The sequence below is a fragment of the Euwallacea fornicatus genome, chromosome 17, assembly GCF_040115645.1.
Source record: "Euwallacea fornicatus isolate EFF26 chromosome 17, ASM4011564v1, whole genome shotgun sequence".
Taxonomy (NCBI): domain Eukaryota; kingdom Metazoa; phylum Arthropoda; class Insecta; order Coleoptera; family Curculionidae; genus Euwallacea; species Euwallacea fornicatus.
This window is the reverse complement of record NC_089557.1, coordinates 1831939-1852135: the sequence shown is the minus strand read 5'-3', so window position 1 is coordinate 1852135 and position 20197 is coordinate 1831939. Positions and strand designations below refer to the sequence as shown.

At 44.2% G+C, this 20197-nt stretch overlaps 1 protein-coding gene across 5 annotated transcripts in view; it reads left to right on the top strand.

The window, feature by feature from the left end:
• The window catches only part of LOC136344689 (discoidin domain-containing receptor 2-like), a 131658-nt gene that overhangs the window by 75522 nt on the left and 35939 nt on the right, over positions 1-20197 (top strand). For all 5 annotated transcript variants that reach the window (XM_066292376.1, XM_066292377.1, XM_066292372.1 and 2 more), the window contains exons 4-7: positions 5327-5558; positions 11474-11621; positions 18356-18535; positions 19508-19641. In XM_066292376.1, coding sequence (XP_066148473.1) covers positions 5327-5558; positions 11474-11621; positions 18356-18535; positions 19508-19641 — 694 coding nt within the window. The remainder of the gene's footprint in view (positions 1-5326; positions 5559-11473; positions 11622-18355; positions 18536-19507; positions 19642-20197) is intronic.

Below are 20197 nucleotides of genomic sequence, written 5' to 3'. Positions count from 1 at the left end.
CAAAAGGAAATGTGTCGCTATACCCAAAAGCTATTTCGAAACTTAAAAAAATGCCCTAACAGTACTTTAGTCCATGTTGCGAACTTACCGATTTAGGAAAAAATAACATTTTTATTATACAGGGTGTCTGGTGGCGCGATAGAAAGACTTTAGTGGAGGATAGATGAGCTCATTTTAAATCTATATGACCACATTTATCCGTATGCAAAGTCTCATTGTTTTTGAAATGTCGGCCCAAGAGGAAGGAGCAGGAGGGGCAGAGTGGAGGGGGCAAGTAAATGCATTGGAAATGGAGGGTTCCATTTAGAAATGGTATTAACTAATAGTAGTATTATCTAACTTGCAACTAATGCTGTAAGTTTTGAAATGATTAGCACTTATTTAAATTTAATATCGCTTATTTCCATATTGTGAGTAATATTTCCTTTTTCTTGGTTTCGTGAGTTATGACTTTGTCATAATGTCATGTATCATGTGAGAGAGTACACAATAGAGCAGTTCTTGCTACTATTTGAATTTCTTGAGCTAGCGCCAAAAAGTTATGCTCAAAGTGGAAGAATAATTTGGGACCAAACCATTTTAACACGTTAATTTGTCTACGTAATTGTTTGTAATTATAATTGTTAATTAATTTTCGTTTCACTTTGCCGATATGGATATTGACAATGTACATTTTTTTCATTCCCAAAGCGAAGAGTATTAATACAAAAAAATGGGCTTAATTGTACCAACTCAACCATTTCGTATGAAAATTTAGGAAAGCCGATATTTCAAAAGGGATGAAACTTTGTATAAGAATAAGTATGATTTTATGGGTGCAAAATGTCCCCAGTCTAACCCTCTTTGAAAACTCTCTATCACCACCAAACACCCTGCTCTCTTGCTTCAAATATTGTTCAAACTTATGTCCCTTATTATGTAAGTCTAATTCACATCGACGCGAAATACACTCAGTTGCCCTAATCAAAGGAACAGACACATGCAACACATGAATGTTGCGTTTGCCAAAAGATCGTTTACAATTTTCTTATTCATCGCAATAAACATATGGAATTTCGTATGCTCGGAAAGCTAAACAAATCTCTAGTCAACGGAGCCATGGCCAAATACAGTTTCCATTAAAAGAAACCAACTTCGGACTCAAGTCGACACACAAATTAACCTAGAGAAACTTCGAGTGCGCCACTGGATTGCATTTGATTGTTTTTGCCAAAGATAAAAAAACGCGAACGAAAAAGTTATGGAGCTTTTAGAGAAGACGACAAAAAACGAACGACACCCCGTATATCCCGAACGAGCCGAAAGGTCAAAATGCCGTTTGGATCGCTGAAGTTGGGTCAAAAATCGCGTCAGGGATCGCGACCACGGTTTTTCTCCATCTACGCGGGATGTACCTGAAACCCCCCAATTACATCGAAAATACGACCCCCCTGTACACTCCCCGACACTTCAGAACTTTCAAATAAGTCTCAAGTGCGCTTATGAGGGGAACTTTGTCACGCCCTCGTTAATATTTCCAGAGAATGTGTGTTACTTAAAAAGCTTTTAACCCGGAATTAGTGCCTGAATTGTCCAGGTACGCCCTCTCTACAAGGAAAATGCATTTTCGTAGGTAAATTTGTTACAGCGAAGTTACGGTCGAAAACAAACTTTAGGCAGTTTTCACTTTACAGGGTGAAATTATCCTTCCGCCTGGTGACAATTATTGAAATATGAAATGCGTTGTGGGAGCAAATATACATGTAGATGCAACTCCGATGCTTTAATACCCCCGAGAGCTTAATAACCTCCTGACTAACTGTTACAGTTTCCGCGCCAAATTCGGCTTTAATTATCCAGTATCACGAGGCATAAATATGTAAATCGTCTAAGCCGTCAGAAGTGAGAAAGGGAGGCTCGAGATTTGACTTACAATGCGTATCCATTCGAGCACTTACAATGTCTCATAAATCACCTCGGAATCGTCAAAATTGTTGTTAATTTCATTCGGCAAATTTGCGATTCGGTAAAGGATACGAAACGGGTGTCCGGCACGTAACGGTTAGTTAATTGACTGCACGCGGTCCAGCCCCCGGGGAGAATTCCACACTTTCCTGATCTCTCCGATTGATTCTCGTACTTCTTCGTCCTCCCTCGCCGACCCTTCGAGTACCATCAATTGGGTCACCCCACGTTCGCCTATCGGGCACCACAACGGTTTCTTGTGAACGACGAACTTGGGACATTAGCCGAAATCATCGCGGCGCCGATGTCGCGAGGTTTCTCAGGGAGTTCTGACGAGCTTAGGAAATTTCGATGAGAAAATTTGAACGCCTACATTTCATAGTTTCCTAGGGTTTTCCGACATCTCCACACGCTCCTCGTGGATACGGATCTCTAAAAACACCGAAAAGAGTTTTTGCGCCGAAGAAAAATTCACGCTATTTCTCAAGGAGTTTTGGTCCGGCCCCCTTAAGGGACGATATCAGACCTCAGGGACTTTATCTTGTGCTCTCAAGGCGACATATTTCCTAGGCAATTTTTAAGAGTTCCGGTTTCGATCCCCGGAATGAAGTGCGGTATGAAGCTTTTTCTTCGGCGCCCTGGGATAGTCCAGACGCGTTCGCGGGGTTCCCACGATCGTAAAAATTTCCCTGAGCCATGGAGGACTTCGCGGCGCTCCTCATGTAATTCCACGATCTCGGTTAACAGGAAATAGGCCCGAATCGCGGTCGACTCAACCTGTCCAAAAACCTTCAGGGGCGACTGAAAAGGATGAGGGAATTTGGCAGGTTAATAAAAAGCTATTAGTGTCAGTTTTGGCGGAAGCCCCTTGGCCGAGAAAGAGACAAATTAAAAACTGCTCCTCGGAGTCAGCCCTCAAGAGCAAACTCGTGAGAGAACGCTAACTTAATAGTCCCTAAAATGGCCTGCATTGAAAAAGCATTGAGAGTTGTCACATGGAGGCTGTCCATCAAAGTCCAGCCCTACTCTTTCAATTACTCAACTCACCCTCCATTGAGTTGGACTACTCTCTAATCTCTTTAGCAATAAAGGGCGGGATGCAAAAACTCCTGCAACCCTCTCCAGAGCATTTAATCGGAATCGAACATGATGTGTTACGAATCATTAAATTTTGCTTTTTGCGTAATTGCACCGATACATCTGGCGCATTACACTAGAAGAAATAAATGTAAGCGATTACAGGGCGGTAACAATGGGAATTTCTTGTTTCCAAAAGCTTTTATGCTGCTTTTTGAGTTGCTGCAAAACCCAAATTAGCGGAGCAGAGTAGGTCTTAAATGGGTGCAGCTAATCGTTCAGAGTGATTTTTCCGCTAACAGTCAATTTCGTTTAAAAGGACCCGGTTCGGCAGCTTCAAATGGAAATGGGGCGCCGTTATTTGGTTTCTAAAGAACGATATAAAGCATGAAGATAGGAGTTCGTCATCGAACTCCGCTTGCTTGCACTAACCATAAGGCACCGAGACTGAAACGTGCATTGAACTGAACAGACGTAACAGTTTTCGATTCGTTCAATACACTCTAGCGAAAACTCCCCTATTGTTTGATTTACGCTATTCCCGTTCCCTCCCCGCGACCCCGAACTTTCGGCTGGACACCATATGCCATTTTCCCCACGAAAATAGCCAAAACTACCCTCACGGCTACATCGGGAAAATTTATTTGTTAATTTCGTTTTATTTTTGTTTGATCGTTGCTTGATTAGTTTGTTGTTGGGCGATATTTTAATTCGCTTTGTGATTGGAGGAAAGTGCAGCTGGTTGCAACACGTTCACCTCGCAGCCGCAACGAAAGCGTTTTCAATTTATACATCTGGTTCGGAGACTATAAAATAAAGTCGCATTAGCCAAAGGTAATACCGCAAAAACCACATTAGCTGCAACCGATTCGCCATTAGGGCAGTTTTATTGGGATTTATTTCTTTTCGTGGGAGCAACGGACCACCTCCAGACACCTCTACTGATTTAAATCTATTACGTTTGCCCGAGATTAATGCTTCATTCTGGAAATCGTTCGTGTTTCCTTTAAATCTATACGAATTTTCGGCGGGGCTCCGCTCGATAGACGTGTTTGTTTCCACGGGGAAACTTTGTTGAATAAATTGTGTCTGTTTTTCAAATTGGGTTTTTCCAACACGAATAATTATATAGACTTTGTTTCTACGGCCAATTTCAGTGTTTTCCCCGGAGACTAACGAAACTCGTCCAAAGTGTTCATCATACAGGAACGTACGCCCTCCGGAAGGGCCTGTCGGGCCTCACAAATCATTCACGGTCGTTCCGGAACTATTTTTCTGGAAGAAGTTAGCCGGTCCAGTTCAAATGGACGTCCGGCCCGAGAGGTGGCGGCAAGCTCGTGTGCGAGCTACTTTCCAGAAAATCAAAGAATCTAACGAACGCTAAGGCCCCGTTTCAACGTTCCTATGGAAATTAGCTCGACTGATTAATTATTGGGCCTTAAGGACCGATTCTTCAACGTCCTGCTAAACTGCATGTGGAGTAACTTACAGTCAAGGGTAACCATCAATCAAAGTGTCGCTTTTCATTGCAGCAGTGTGCCAGAGAGCCGTCCTTATTTCTACTGTTGGACAACTTCGGGCCGAAAAAAACTTTATCTGCCGGATAGTTGTTAACCACTCCTGAATTAGACCCTGCGGATCGCGATATACCTGGTGGATTTTTAGGGGTGAGGATTTTTTTATTCGTCCTCCGTTCTGAGGTCGACGCTTGTTTTTGCTCGTGTCGAAATCTGGGGGAGGGGGAGGGGGGGGGGAATTTTCAAAAATACGCCCGGCACGTATCCGATTCCCGTCGCCCCCTTCAGAGTCGAAACTCCCCCGGTGACATTCGCATTCGACCCGGCGGGTAATGCGTCCATTATCGGCCTTGGACCGTAAGACAGCCACGTCGTCAACGCCATATCTCCGCCAGTCACCGCTTTCGGCGCAGCGACGGAAATTAAAAAAAAAGCGACTAACTGGAACTAATAACAATAATAAAATTTCTCCGTGCCGAGAATGCCGAACATCCAGGATGAATCCTTTTTAACAAAAGCATTTCTTTGGTCCTCAAGAGTAAACTTTATGAAATTTTTAATCTGAAACGCCGCCGGGCCAGGGCCGAGTTTCCTTTATGCCATAAACTCGAAATTAAAAATTTTACTGGCAAGTTCCTCGACTTACAAAATAGTTCTCCAGCGCTCGTTAAAGCGTTTTAATAGGGCGAAGGGAGTCACAATATGTAGCCAAATTGGCGCGGAAGTTTTCCTTGAGGTTTTACGCGAAAAGTTTTGAGTTATTGTTCATATCAGGCTTTGCCTTCCAGGCTACGTCAGGAGAAGAACGGCGGTGCCTGGTGTCCCAAAGCTCAAATCAGCAGCGACATTAAGGAGTACCTGGAGGTGGACCTGCAAAAGAACCATTTGATGACGTGGACCGAGACCCAGGGCCGGTTCGGCAACGGGCAGGGACAGGAGTACGCGGAGGCCTTCCTCGTGGAGTACTGGAGGAGCGCCCTGGGGGCATGGGTGACCTACAAGGATTCGCGGGGGGAGAAGGTAAAACGGCACATTCGAAAACGCATGGGGCACCCGCGGAAGGAAGTTCGGGGACTAACTTCGTTACGCGGCATCGCGTTCATAATTTTATTAGTTGCGTTTTGCAAGTCGAGCTCCAGGAAAAGTTGATTAAAAGTTTAAAACTAATTTGTCACCCCCGCCATTGATACGTCCTAATAACGGTCCATAAATCAAGTTACGCTGACTTAGTTCGAGAATTTTTAATTAAATGTCACACTCACTTTGCAGGTTTTTAAATGAGCCCCGGCTAAGGTAGCTGACTCCTGTCGCCCTTGTTTCGACGCTTTGGCACGTACATTGATCACATGTTCCGTGTAAAATTCGAATTCTTTGTAAGCTCCATCATAATAGAGGGTAGCCCGCGCTCAACGCCGGATTCGACGGCACTCTAAATTATGCACGGTTAGTAAGATGGCTGCGCCCCATATTAAGCTTAGCAGGGCCACATATTAAAAGCGGCAACCTCAATGCCGGGTTTCTTCCGAACCGCTTGAGATAGATTTAAGTCGCATTTGCATGCGATCTTGGCTTTGAGGGACCTATCTAATGCCCCGGATTAGTTTTCCTTTGTCGAGAGCGTGCCACCCTGTATAAAGCAGTTCGTTCGGTAATGCCAGTTGTTGAAGTCTCGGCCCGAAACGGAATCCCATTACCATAACCATCAAAAACACTGTGGCTTTCTTCCCTCGCGATACTGTTTATTTTTTGAATTATATACCCCGCACACATATCTATTTATACAAATTTAATCTGATTTTACAATTGAATAGCCCCGTTGGTTAGCTGAAATGTGAATAAAATTAATTCAATTCGGGTTAGATCCAGCCCGAACAAAACAGCGCCAAAAGCTGCAGAAAAGTAAATATAACCGAGTGATGGAGGCTGCGAATTTTGGAAATCAATTTAATTTGTATAAATAAAGCCCTGCCCCGCGGCTGCGGCTGGATTAATCATTTTGGACAATGGGTATCGATCCTGCTGTTTATGCAAATGTTGTTTAATGCAAAATTAATTTTTCGCATTAGGGCGACTTAAGCCCAATTCGTAACAAGGTCCGAAAAGTGGCGCTTTCGCTCCGCCGATTTCGGCCGGTGCCGCGGTGGTCGGGGGGGGGGGGGGGTGTGGCGCCGGAAATGGCATTCTGAGAGAGTTTTTGGCAACGAAATACCGGCGACGGATTAAGGGGAGCTCCGGGGACGGGTGCCGGGCCCGGTGGTCGAAGGGCGAACGTAAGACGGCGAGTAATCCCATTGAAATTCACGTAAAATGCCACTTTTGTTGGTCCATTTCGCGCCCCCTTCGGATTCCCCCGGTTCGACGGCGGCGTAACGAGGCGGGGGCGTCGGGCTTAATTTTTCGGCGTCCGCTTTCGGATCTCGAAAAATCCTGCAAGCAAAAGCGCAACGTCCCACTAAGTGATTCCCGTGCAACCCACCGAATTGAGTTGTTTTCATGGTAATTTATTTCCCACAAAGACATGTCGCAGGTGCCCTTAAGCCATCCACATATGCAAAAATGCACCCCAAACACAATCTCCGTGCTCTATATCGAACCGCAATGCGGTTTTTTATATTACGAGCACATCTGGGCTCAAATAAGGCGATTTTAAATTTATTAGGTCTCTTTGTTGTGGGGCCAGGGAATAAAATGTGCCAGTGAGTGTGATGTTTCGTACGCCTGCTCCAGTTCGGGCATGTTTAGGAAACGTTCTGGAAGTAAATACATCGGTACGTTGCGCCTCACCGGTGCTGTTCCTTTCCTGGAAAACGAATTGCACGTAAAACTCATTAGTATAATGTTACATTGCCTTGCTAGATACAGATACATGTTCCTGTAGCCCGCATATGCGGTTGCTCCTATTCGAATTTAGGCATCGTGCCCTGGGGGGGAAACTGGAAACTGAATACCAAACTCTAATGACTTTGATAAAACCTAAATTGCCGGCTTGGAATTACGTTTTTCCGCGGTCAGACGAATGCATAATGGGGCACCTTAACAAGAACAAATGGCTGCGCCCAAAATAGTGCGAAACGTATCCAGAGATACGAGACAAGAGACACGATAAGACTGACAAATGATCGGTGCGTATGATTAAATGTTTCGGGTCTATCCAGACATTTCCGGGAGTGGAAGTTTGCCTAGGACGAGGAGGAATGTGTCAGATGAATATATGAGGGGTTTAGGTGGTGACGGCCTAAGACGCCTCGTAGGCCTGTTTGCTAAGGCCGTGAAGATCCTCTTTTCGGAAAGTTAATTTGTAAACATGGCTTAAACGCTCAGAGGAACGCAGGAGGACGGTTCACGGGTGGTGAGCCGATGGCGTGTGTGTTAAAGAGACCGAAAGTTGCTCGGCTCCGGTTGATTCCATTATTATAATCGAGCACTAACGCTCGAATTATTGAACTCCTACCAAGTTCAGTGAGGACGTAAAGTTCGGGTTAACTTGCGTTAGATGATCCTATTAGGCGCTTCCTTCGTTTCCAAGAAAACCGCCCCAGAATGGAGATCTAAATTCCGCGATAAGGACGACGAAGCTCCGAAACGTTAGACGAACGTTCGCGAGGAATGTTTTTGCACACCTCAGAAACTGTTGAATATGCAAGACCGGTTGAAATAGGGGAAATTAACGATTTTCCCTAAAATAAAAAACGGTTATTGTCACGGGCCACCTGTAAGCCCTCATGGCCCAACGTATGAGTCACAGAGCAACGTTGAGCAAGAGCTAAAACAGGCGCAAAATGCGGGGTCGTTCGAAATTGAGTGAAAATGTTCTAAAAGGGAGTTTTTGAGGTCGAAACAAAACTGTCCCTTCCTGTAAGCCGGTGTCCTACAGCGCACCCCCTCGGAGCTGGAGTAGTCGAAATTAGGACAAAAAATTTTACTATTTCAAATGGCGACCACAGTTCCCGGTCAGATTTTGTGGAAATTTACAAGCTCGTGTGTTTTTAGCGGTTTATTTATTGTTTTTCTGTAAAAATTTCAGGAAAAAATAAGCGAAAACGTCAGCAATCGCAGCCCAGCGAATTTTCTATTTTGCCATTTTGATGGTGGTTTCGTCCAACAACGATTTACCTGCGAACGCTTAGTTGCGTCAAAAAAACCGTAAAATATAATTTTTTTTAAATTTTTTCATGGCCCGTTAGAAGACGATAGTAAAAATCAACGTTTCTCGGTGGATTTAACTGCGATATGCGACGAAAACATAAAACGGGGGCTACGCAAACTGTAGGGCCCCTCCGACCCTTCTAAAGTTAGGTTTACATCGTCTCTGAGGCAAAAAATGAACACTTAAAACGCTACCGGGCTTGCAAATTTTTATGACAATTCCATCGGCAGCTGTGTCCACAACTTCACATCATAGATTTTCTTCGCCCCACTCTCGACGACTCCGGCTCCGAAGGGATGCACCTTAGGGCAGAGGTCTCTGACAGGAAAAGGTCTCATTTTGACCTCAAAAATACTCTTTAAATTTCTTTCCCTCAATTGAACCGCCCTCTACAGTGAAAATCACTGAGAAAAACTAACAAACCGCAACAAAGCCCGCGAAATTGCAAATCAATTTCGTTTTTAGAGCTAATAGAGCTGAAGCATCGTTCCATGTTGAAATTTTTCTTTGTGCCAGTGATTTTGGCTAGAAGTCGACTGATTGTTTTAAACGGCTGAGTGATGGCATAAACCGAATATGTAACATGCCGAATTCAAAAAAGGTTTTGAGGGGATCTGCTGCTCTCAGATCAAGCTTCCAGCAGTAAAAGCTCCAGTGCCTCATAAGGAAAACTGATGCATTCGAATTGCGCTTTTCGGAATCGTTGAAGTTCTAAAGATATAAAACTTTTCGGATGAATCCTTTTAACTATTGATTTCACACAAGGAAATCTTATGGCATGCGAGAGAATAGCAAGAGATATTTTGGGGCGTCTCAGCTGAAATGAACGAGTTCACTTTCGTGCGTTTCTAGACGAAGAATAAATTTAAGTCATTTAGGAAGCTTCGTTACTGAAAAAAACTATAACAAAATCCAGGGTGTTTCAGGAAAATATGGACACCGATTTAACTCAATTTACTACTCAATTTGCACCAAATTGTTAACGCTAAATTTCGTTAGAAGTATTTGATTCTGCGAGCTTAAATGGAGCATCAGATATGGCGCTTGAGTGTTATAAACCCGGTGGGTTGCAATGGGTTCGGATCGCCTCCAATTTTATCACTTAAATTGGAAAACCTCTGCGTTTTCTGGTAGCGGATACGTTCCTCGCTTTTCCGTAAATACCTCCACCTACTCAAAATCAATGAAAGTATTTTGCTAAGTTGGAGCGATGATATATAGGACAGTCAAAATGGCTCGTTTTCTCGGTGGAAGACTTCCAAGGCGATTGAAAAATGCTTTTTTTTCTTGTATACTTCCGAAATGCATCGGTCGCCCTTTGGTCAAAGTCCACCTACAGGGTGTCCATTTTTCGTATGTAGTGCATCACGGCAGGCGGCGAAATGCAGGTTTCCCAATGCTTGACCCATGTTAGCCAGGATTCGCCGCCTTGGCGTGATAGCTACAAGGTGATTTTAAAAGTCGGGACTTTTGAACAGCAAAAGGACCGTCCGGATGCTGTTGCTCCGAGTTTGTGGACGTCCCACAGTGCAGCCCCTGTGGAACGATAATTTTTGAAAAGGGTCAAAAAATCCGTCTTCGAATGTATACAGGCTGTCCCGAAATTTATACGCTCAGTTAAATGCGGCGAAATCGTGCGTTTTAGGGAAAATCAATTACCCTATTGAATTCCACCACGCAAATCTATGGGAGGCCGTTTGCGTTTCCTCGATATGTAGAAAATGTATCGGGTAGATTGGAAAATGGAGAGTTACGAGAAACGTCCCGTTTCCATGAAGTTATGAGGTAAACGACTTCTGCCAACATCAACTTTTGTGCATCAGCAATCGCCGACAACCCTATACGCATGTCGAAGAGAGACACTAATTATCCTATATTGGCCCTGTGACCCTACGTAAAAATCATGTACGTGCTAGAAGAGTTACTCCCCCCCCCCCTGCGGGGGGGGGGGGACTTTTTCCGTTTTTACCTCGGGAGTTTGCGTTGCCCTTTGGCCGGGGTAAAACTCTGAATAGTCCGGAATATCTGGGGCAGCATTCGGAACTGTACGACGAACAAACATTCTTTAGTCAATTTGGCTGAATTCGTATGTGTGTGGAAGTGATTACTTGGAATGAGGCAGTTGACAAAGGAGAGGACAGATCCCGCTAACGAAAATAAAGCGAAACTAGAAACAATCGCTTAAATTTTCAAGTCATGTAAAAGTATCCGGTGGAAGGTCCTCGAAAGAAAATAACGCAGGGAGTGTTTTCGCTTCTGTAGCTAAAAACACAATAAAGCTAAAATAAACTCCCATTTGCCTCGGAAAATGCACGTCATAGACAAACATACACCGGCGAATTGCGTATGCCTGTTCCATTCAATAATAACAAAACTTTGGACCACTCGTTAATTAAAAAGGTAAAAACCTTTTTAAATGTTTAACGGGGAATGAATTATTGCCACGGAAAAGTTGTACCGCAAAAATTTAATCTGTCGGTCGCTTGGCGAAATTTATGAACTTCAAATTAAAAGTTTTATATTAAAAAAATCTTTTTAGAAATCCATTTACCGGAAGCTCAAGGGAATATTAAAATTTCTCTGTGACTCAAAAGCGGCGGGTAATGGGATGACACACTGACGCGCAGGTCCGCGAAAAATCCATAGAGCTAAAAACTATGTATTTTCGTTAAATATTCCAACCAAAAAGCGGGCACGAGGCTCGTGACGTACCAAAGGAAAAATTCCCAAAAAAAAAAAAAAAAAAAAAAAAAAAAAAAAAAAAAAGAAAAAAAAATCATACTTTCAGGTATTGACGGCGAACACCAACACCTACATAGTGGTCCACCAGCGACTCGAGCTACCCTTCGTCGCCTCGAAAGTCAGGTTCATCCCCTACAGCGAGCACCCCAGAACGGTCTGCATGAGGGTGGAACTGTACGGGTGCCCCTGGGAACGTAAGTACATTAAGTTTCCAATGTTTTATCGTACAAGTAGAAGTCCTAAGCGGGAGGTTGTAACGTCGGCTCATAAATATTTAGAGACGCAACACGTGTCCAAAAATTTCAACCCTTCATCTCCGCCCTTTTTTGTCGAAAGTTCGTAGGTGCACGTGGGGTTGCACACGACGGGTCCTGATTTAGGGGCGTCAAGTCCATCCCTGGAACGTGTATCGCCGGTCTAATTTATCGCGTTTGTTTTTTGGTGAGGTCTTAATCACCCTAAGAGGAAGTTATGATGTATATGTGTTTACCAAGGGGCACAGTTTATTAGTGGTGATATTTTACGAGGGGACCCCTTTCGGGGGTCCAGGAAAAATGTTGCGTTTCCGAACTGCGTGTGTGCGCGAGAAATTGAAAGTCGAAGCAAGGGAAGAAAAATATATGTAGACTGTAGAGTGGCGTTAAGGGGGCTAAATCTCGACTTTAAGCCATTGTAACATCAAAACTGCCTGAGGGGAAGAAGTCGTTAGTTTTTAATGTTATGAGTTCCTACTTCGCGAACGGGAAAAGCACTCCAGGTTTAAAAAAAAAAAATCAGCGTGTTCAGGATCTAGGGAGAAGGTAACTTTCAGGAGGTGCAATAATATTTCGCAAACCCTGCGAGGACAAGAAACACCTCCCCGAGAAATACGGCGCAAGATACGAAGGTCCAAGGTGTTTCCCTGCTGGATCCCACATTGGAGCTCACCGCTACCCCTTTTTCTTATTTAGGTACATACGCAGTGCATCCAAGAGAAGGATTGAGGTCTCGCACATCGTGAAAGCCTCTAAAATGTTACCTCCGGCTTCGTAAGAGCCGAAGACCAAAGTCGAAAAGGCTCGCGACGCCCTGTACAAGGCAACTTTCGCCACATCATAATAATCGTCCTGGGATAATACTTAAGTGAATCGTGGCCCATTAGGCGGGTGCCGCCCTGTAAATTTCACGTCGTGACCCGAATCGGCGCATAATCGCGTTAATTCCTTCTCACAGAGGGGAAAATTTGCCTTCGAAGTGCAAAACCAAAAAAAAAAAAAAAAAATGTTTCGTCCGGAACAAACTGCTCGTCAAAAGACCTTTGCTGAGCTTTGTAAAGCGTGTGTGGCCGTAAGTGCCCTTCGGCTATCTTAGTGGGCACTTCTAGTGAAAATTGTAAAAATGCCAGGCCGCTTCCGCTGGACCGCGACGTCTCGTCACAAGGCCAGAAGAGAAGTTTCGTCTTCCCGCGAAATTCAAAAGTGCAACTAGAACAAATGGCCGACACCCGTGAAGATGAAAACGTGCCACACTCCCCCGGCTCGCCTAATTTTAGGGATTTTTTTCAAATTTTTCCGCCCTCAAGGAAACTTGAAGCCCCACCCGTTCGGTAAATGAACTCATATTCGCAACCTGCTGAAGTGACTGATTTTAAGACTTCATAAAAACTTTTTTTATTGCTTCGTTCTTAAAGAAAGCGATTTCAACCCCTCTTGGCAGCCCTCCAAAATAAACTTTTCACGGTTTTTGAATTATAAATACGTTGTTCTTAAATTACGACTGTTTTTCCCCGTCGTTCGTCCTGTCTTGTTCTGAGCCTTTCAGCGAATCAAAGAAGGTTTTAATTAGGGCGATGACTTGTTTTTTTGCCGTTTCTTTTCGTTCTGTATCAGAATGAGACTAATCCGGTCGCTGGAGGAGTCTTTAAGTTCAAAATTTTATTTACCTAATCGCTGGCAAAGGGGAAAACAGCAGAAAGTCCGGTCCTAACCCCCCGTTTAGAACCCGCTGGCGGGGGTGTAATACGGCTTGTAGCGAACACTAGAGATAGTGTGAGGGAATTAATTAAAACAAGCGGAATTTGCATACGGAACGGTTAATATTAATTGCTTTATTAGTCGAAACAAGTCTGCGCTTTTGGAAGCGCTGCGTCCGTATATCAGCCCTCGCCATAAGGAAAGTGTTCCAACTTGTGGATTAATTGTTCCAGACTAACTAGGGAAATATGTGGAAGCTGAATTTTAAGTCGTGGCATAATTCTTTCAATTTCCGCAGCTTCGGCCGTAATCGATGGGGGGCGAGAAGTGAAAGTATGCGACCCCCGAGTAGACAATCCTCAATTTAAAATTACGGCCGCTTATTAGGGGCCTAACAAGCGTACGAGAAAGCCTTGGGCCATTAGGCGGGGTCCTGGAAACCACTTTTGTGCATATTGCTGGAAAATAGTCAATTGTGCGGGGGCCCGGAGCCCCTTTTCTTGCGGCTGCTTTATGGCCGAGCAGATTTACGTGTGCGGCGAGGGCCCCTCTGTCCTCTGTTAAATGCGATTCCTGCTAAACGCCGACGCGTACCATTCATCGCCGCATCAAAAAGAGAACAAACCCACCGTAAAATGGATGTTTAACTTGTCATAACGGATGCGAAAACGTAATATTGCTCGGGGATCTCTTCCACAACGAGATAAAGGGCCCCCATTGTGTGTTTATATTTAATTAGCTCGTGTTTGCTCCCAGTACTAAAACTGGGGCCGGCCATTGTCAGTTTGAACTACAAAAGATACCAACTTTCTGATAGATATACAGCGAACCGACCGCCTCTGCACTGTTAACCGTATTTCGCTCCAACTGGAAAAAAAAAAGGGAAAAAAGATTATTCAACAGATTGCGACAGATCTTATCATCGTTTTCATGGATGAATTATCGGGATATTAATTTGTCTTCCAAGTATTCCAGATTTTTTGGCGGGAATTTAATATTCGTACACTTCGCGGAAGTATGAATCACACCGCACGCCCGCAATGAAACCTGAGAATAAGTCAGAGAATTAAATTAGAGCGCTGCTCAGGATTCATCAAGTTTTGTTGCTCCGACTCGCTCTTAGGGGTCATCTATTGTGGAATTTGATTTCGAAAGTAAACAGGATAAAGCAGGCGAAAAATTGCGGATTTTCGCAGGTAATTCGGGCTGACATTTGAGACAAGAACAACGATATCCGATAAGGATCATGCAAAGAGGCTCAATGCTCGACGTAATAGCTTAGAGACTGAAAGACTCCTTTTCCTTTATTTTACCTGAAAATAACGCCTCGCCTAAGTAGGGACTGTTGAAGCAGCGAAATTGCCCAGTTAAAACTAGCTGGGAATAGCATTCACCATCCACTGGGGGATCGAAGAGAAATCCCTCTTAACCTTTCCGCGACGAATCTATTACCCCAGAGCTCAGGAAGAAACGAGAGGAAAAACGAAAGATGTGTACGTAAAAAACGTAAACATGTAAGGTTAACGCGCTGGGCAACTGCCGGTCCTTGGGTGTCCTGATGATGGCCTAAAACACACAAACCGAAACGTCGACGGAGAAACCTAGGCAGAAAACCATTTTTAGGGCAGTCGAACGTCACCTAGCTGGGTGTTACAGTCGAACGAGAAAATCTACGTGGATTATGGATTCGATAAAGCAGGTTAAATCACTTTACTCGCAAACGGATCGAAATTGTTTGTTTACATCTTAGTTCCCATGCAGTAACAATACGTTTACAACCATCGGTGTTGTTATATTTTTACGCCCTGTCGCTCGCAAAGACGGGTCGTAAAGTTGCTGCGATAGTCGCCCTTGGCAACGGGCCGTAAATGAAAAATAACGAGTGTTAATTTTTTTCACCCCCTTTAGTCAAATGACTAAGTGTAATGTTACGTCACTTGCACGTAGAAGACTAGAAACACGTTATTTGCGCCTAAAATGTTGGACGTACCACGGGCCGAAATTAGGTCCTTGACCGAACGAGCGCCCTCCGCTTCTCGTGGAGCCACAGCTTTGGGCCGCGGGCGAGCCTTCGTGTTACAATCCTTTACACGTAAAGCGCTATTTTCTTGAGCAAATTGGAAGAGGGCGAGCATTCCTACATCCAACCGAGGAACGAGACCGCGACTTGCACCCAGGAAGACTCAGATTTTTTCTTCGTTTTTTTTTTGTTTTTTTGAGAGTAAAGAAAAAAGTGAGGGCGAAAAAAACATAAATTGTACCGCGAATTGTGTTAATGTACCCCGCGATATACAGGGTGTACATATATATGTGAGCATTCTTTGTCCATGTTGAAACAATTAATCAGTTATCTGAAAATATCATGGGGTTCTGGCTCCAAATTCCTCCCAAGACAAGTGCGAGAAAATGGTAAAAGGGCTGTCACGAATCTCTTCGCATTTCTCGTTTACCATATCTTAAGTCCATTAATTGGCATTATCTGAAAGTGGTAGAGGCTTTTGGTACCAAACTCTTCCCCAGATTAGCGTGGGAAGGGAGGGTTGTTTATAAACTCCTTTAGCGTAGGTGAGAATGACGTTTAGGGGTTTGGTACCCGTGGGAAAAAGGGTGGACAGCCCTTCCATCTTATCGGTTCTCTCACGAAGAGGGGATGTGTTCTGTGTATGGATACCGGGTTGTATCGGGATTCCATTTTTGGTTCGCGGAGAATGAAGAATTGCTCTGAGAATTGTGTTTTTTTTTCTCTCCGCCCTTGAACCGCGAATCTTACATATATATATGACTGCAAAGAAGAACATGTTCGCACCCACCTTCTCGCACCCTGTATATTTCTAGAAATTACCTTGGTCAAAATCAATTTTTTTCTTGTATTTCAGTCCATTGTGTTGTACTTCGCAAAGCCAACTAACTTATCCAATCCAATTCAAATCGACAAACAATAAGCCCCAATCTGTCCCATTCCTAGTCGGATAACCAAATTCGAGGAATGGAAAAAGGATAAAGGTACATTAAAGGTCGGCCAATGTCTCGCCGTAGGCCAATTTGAGTTCGGGGTTAAGCAATTACGGCCCTTTTGCGGTCCGCCGGCTTTTTAAGGTCCTTTTTTGATCGATAGTTCAGGCCTATTTGATTAGAGAGGGCCCCCCTGATAGGCGGCTGCGAATCTGTTCTGTGGCCTATTATACATGAGAGTCTATTAAATCGGAAACAGATTTTTTGAGGGTTGTTTGGGTTATATAAATTCATGCAAAATAAACGAATCTATCCCTCTCTCCGGCCGCTCCATCTTTGTTTCGCTTGCCGGCTCCCTCTCTCTCTCTCTTTCTTTCTCTCTTTCTCTTGCTCTGCCTTTGTCGCCCTCTCTGCCTCTCGCACGCTCTGACTTTGTTTCACTCTCTGCCTATCTGTATCTCTCTGTCTCTGAAAGTGGTGGCGATACTGAAAGCATAAAATTGCAGGAATTAATAAATTCATTTGAATCCGGTAGAATAATATTTCAATAGGAAGCGAGGCCTATTTGTTTATATGCTCACGCAGCATTTGTTAAATTCGAATAGGCAAATATTAATCAATTTCCGGCTTTTTTCGCATGAACTTCCGAGCGGAAAATTGTTGATACAAAGAAAGTGCCGGATTATATATGGAAATCCTAAACTGGAAAAACTTGTAAGTCAATTAAACTTCCATTTTACCAAATTGGCTTTTTGCCGGCATCAAGGAGAGTTTAGAAAATAAACCCGCAGCACCGACCGGACAAAATCCGGAAATAAATGGGTCTGATTGAATTTTAAACGCGTCAATTCAAACTTTTCGATACAGCTCCCATGCAAATTTCTGAGCAGTAATGACAGCGCCAACTTTCACAGTTAGACGGAATTAAATCGCAAAAGTACAAATTTACTCCACGTAAAGAGCAATTAATATTCATAAGCGTGGCTGTATAGAATAGAGGAAGTATTAATATTGCAAAACAACAATATGCACCCCTTTGTGCCGTTCCAATTCGGAGGGGGCTAGAGCGAACGTTAGCCAAGTCCTCCCTGGGGAACCCCTTATTCAAGATGATGAGAACATATGCGAAGCGGTCTGGCAGATACCTAGTCCCAAACGCTAATCAACCAGTCACGTGTCTTATTCCCCTAATTGAATAATATGTTTGAATAGCATTAAGATGTTGACTGATAATGGCAAAAATAATTGGATACGCCCCGGAAGGGATTCGGCATAAATTCGCCGACGGCCCCAGTCCTGTCCTGCCGCGCGAGTGCTCCTCTCCTTGTACATGCAGGCGTAGGTATATCCAGGCGAATTTCAGCGCATTTCACGAGACTCATTAGATATTTAGAAAGGGTTCTTGGATTTGCGTGTAAGAGCTCAAAAGCATAACAAAGCCCCTAAATTGTTTAACAGTGTGCCTACTTGACTCCTTTACGCCGTGTCAAAAGGGATAACGTGCTTGAACGCTGCGAGGCCCTTTTGAACCGGAAATTAAGTTTTTCATAGTTTGAGCTTGTCATGTGAGAAGAGAGTGAAAAACGCGCAATTTCATCCAGATCTGACGATTCGGGTGACGTGCCGCGTTCTTCATCAATCGGCGCTGTGATCTTCGGACATCTTCCGTGATCGCGGCACTCTTTTCTGCCCAGCGACTTACCGGACGCAGCGCCGGTTTTTTTTTTTTTTTTTTAATGGTCTGGACCCCCTTTTCTGGAGAGGAGACGCTAATCCATGGCGGCGAAATCGGAAAAAGTGACGTCGCCGCGGCCTTTCCCGTCTCACGTGGCCCACATTTAGCGGCGAAAGACGTCGCGAGGGCCCCAACGCCCCGACAGCCATCCGGCTCGCCGATGAGACCGATTTGAATGGAACGGCAACAAGTTCGGCCAAATCGCTCTATTTTTCCCCGCCAGCTGCCGCCACTTATTTCTAGCATTGTTTCCGGGACACCCTGTGTACTCATTTCTTCTTTATCTTAGAAAGCGTAGTTAAGTACGAGGCTCCGAGGGGGGAGATCAAGGATCCGGACATCGATTTGGAGGACATCAGTTACGACGGCACCCTCGAAGGCAGGGACATGAGAGGAGGTTTGGGTCAGCTGGTGGACGGATTGTACGGGGATGATGACTATCAGAATCAACTCAGCGGCGAGCAATCGGGTAAGCGCTTGAGATTTACCCCCATTTAAAAACGGCATTAACATTCATGTATTCGACGTCACCTCAAGATAAGACGCTCAAGCCTGCTGCGGGCGAAAGATAACGGAATTTTGAGAGCAAATTTCGAGCAACTCGAAATGGCTCTTATCACTTCCATCAGTATGTGAGGTCACGTACCGGCAATACGGTAATGAAAATGACGTTTACTGACTCGACTGCTCTCGACACTTTTTCGCTGCAAAGTTGCCGAATTGCGAGAGCGAGAATCTTGTTTTAAGGGCACCAACAGTCGAATGCATAATTTATTTAATAGCCAATGGCTGAACAAAAACGGAAGTTTTAACCGAATTGCCCGTTGCATGAGAGCTGCATGTAAATATAATTAAATAATTAACCATTGCAGTAATTAAAGTACTTCATTTAAAATTAATTTGGTCGGAACGGTTCCGGTGGAAATTAGTCGAAACCGGACTAGGAAATGTACCGCGTTTTTCGCGCTCGAATTTTAGATAACCGCGGATTAAACATTTTCAGCTAATTCGTTATTACATTACGCAGTTGGATTTTTTGACAAATTCTCGGATATCCATGTCGCTTAATCCCACGGCTGAAACGGGGCCCCGCTCCCTTAGGCAATGGCACAAACGCGTCATTAATAATTCGATCGTGCAGTTTTTTTAACCGTCTCGATTGAGACATCAAAGAATTCACCCATCGACAAAGGGCACTGATATTTCGACAAGCCTGATCTCGAGTTTAATGATGTGTTTTTGTTGGGGCGGAATTCTATGGCTCTTCATCAAGAAACAGACTCGCTTGTTCGCCCAGAGGCTCGTCAGAATGTCACCGGTTCCATCGTTAATAATGAAAAATTATCGACGTGATCAAGGCTGGTTAAACCTTTTTTTTGCCTATTTTAAAGCCAAAAATCGCAGGCTTAAACACTCATTAGTGCGTTTAATTGTTTTTTAGGCAGTAGGTGGGTGGGGTGGTCGAGCGAGGGGCGCAGCGCAGAGCCCTTGGAGATGACAGTGGAATTCGACGGGATCAGAGAGTTTAACGCGGTGCACCTGCACTCGAACAACATGTACACCAGAGGGGTTCAGGTAAGTTATCAAGTTAACTAATTTGTTGAGAACCTTCTCGGAAGGTTAGAGCGTGCAATTTCAATGGCAGCTGCGCGTTTTGCATCCTGGAAGCTCGCGTTACTTACGTCCTTTTTCGTAGCCGCGCTCCCGCTTTTTGAGATATTGAGTCGAGAGTGGAAGTTTCTCCCGACACTCCGTCTCAGTAGTCACCCGGAGCAGCTGGGCAGGCCCAGCAGCAGGCGTTACTGGATTTTTTTTTTTTTTTTTTAGTTTGGCCCACATCTGCCATCTCAAAACTTTTCCGTGCGCCACTGACCACTGATTTCGCGAAGTAATTGTTATTATTGGCCAATTTTAACACCAACACGCAGCTCTACGCTTTCGTCTTGCAGCTTTTCTCGTGACTTTCATTTTTTTTTCCGTATTTTTCGTATTTTTTTCGCTGCTGCACACCTTCCGTCCGGCCTCGTGTTTGAAATTTTTAAATTTCGAAATTTGAAATTCTAATTGCGCAATTCGCTACTCTAATTACGTCGAAGTTGAAAATAACTTCGTTCATTATGCATTAAGAGTT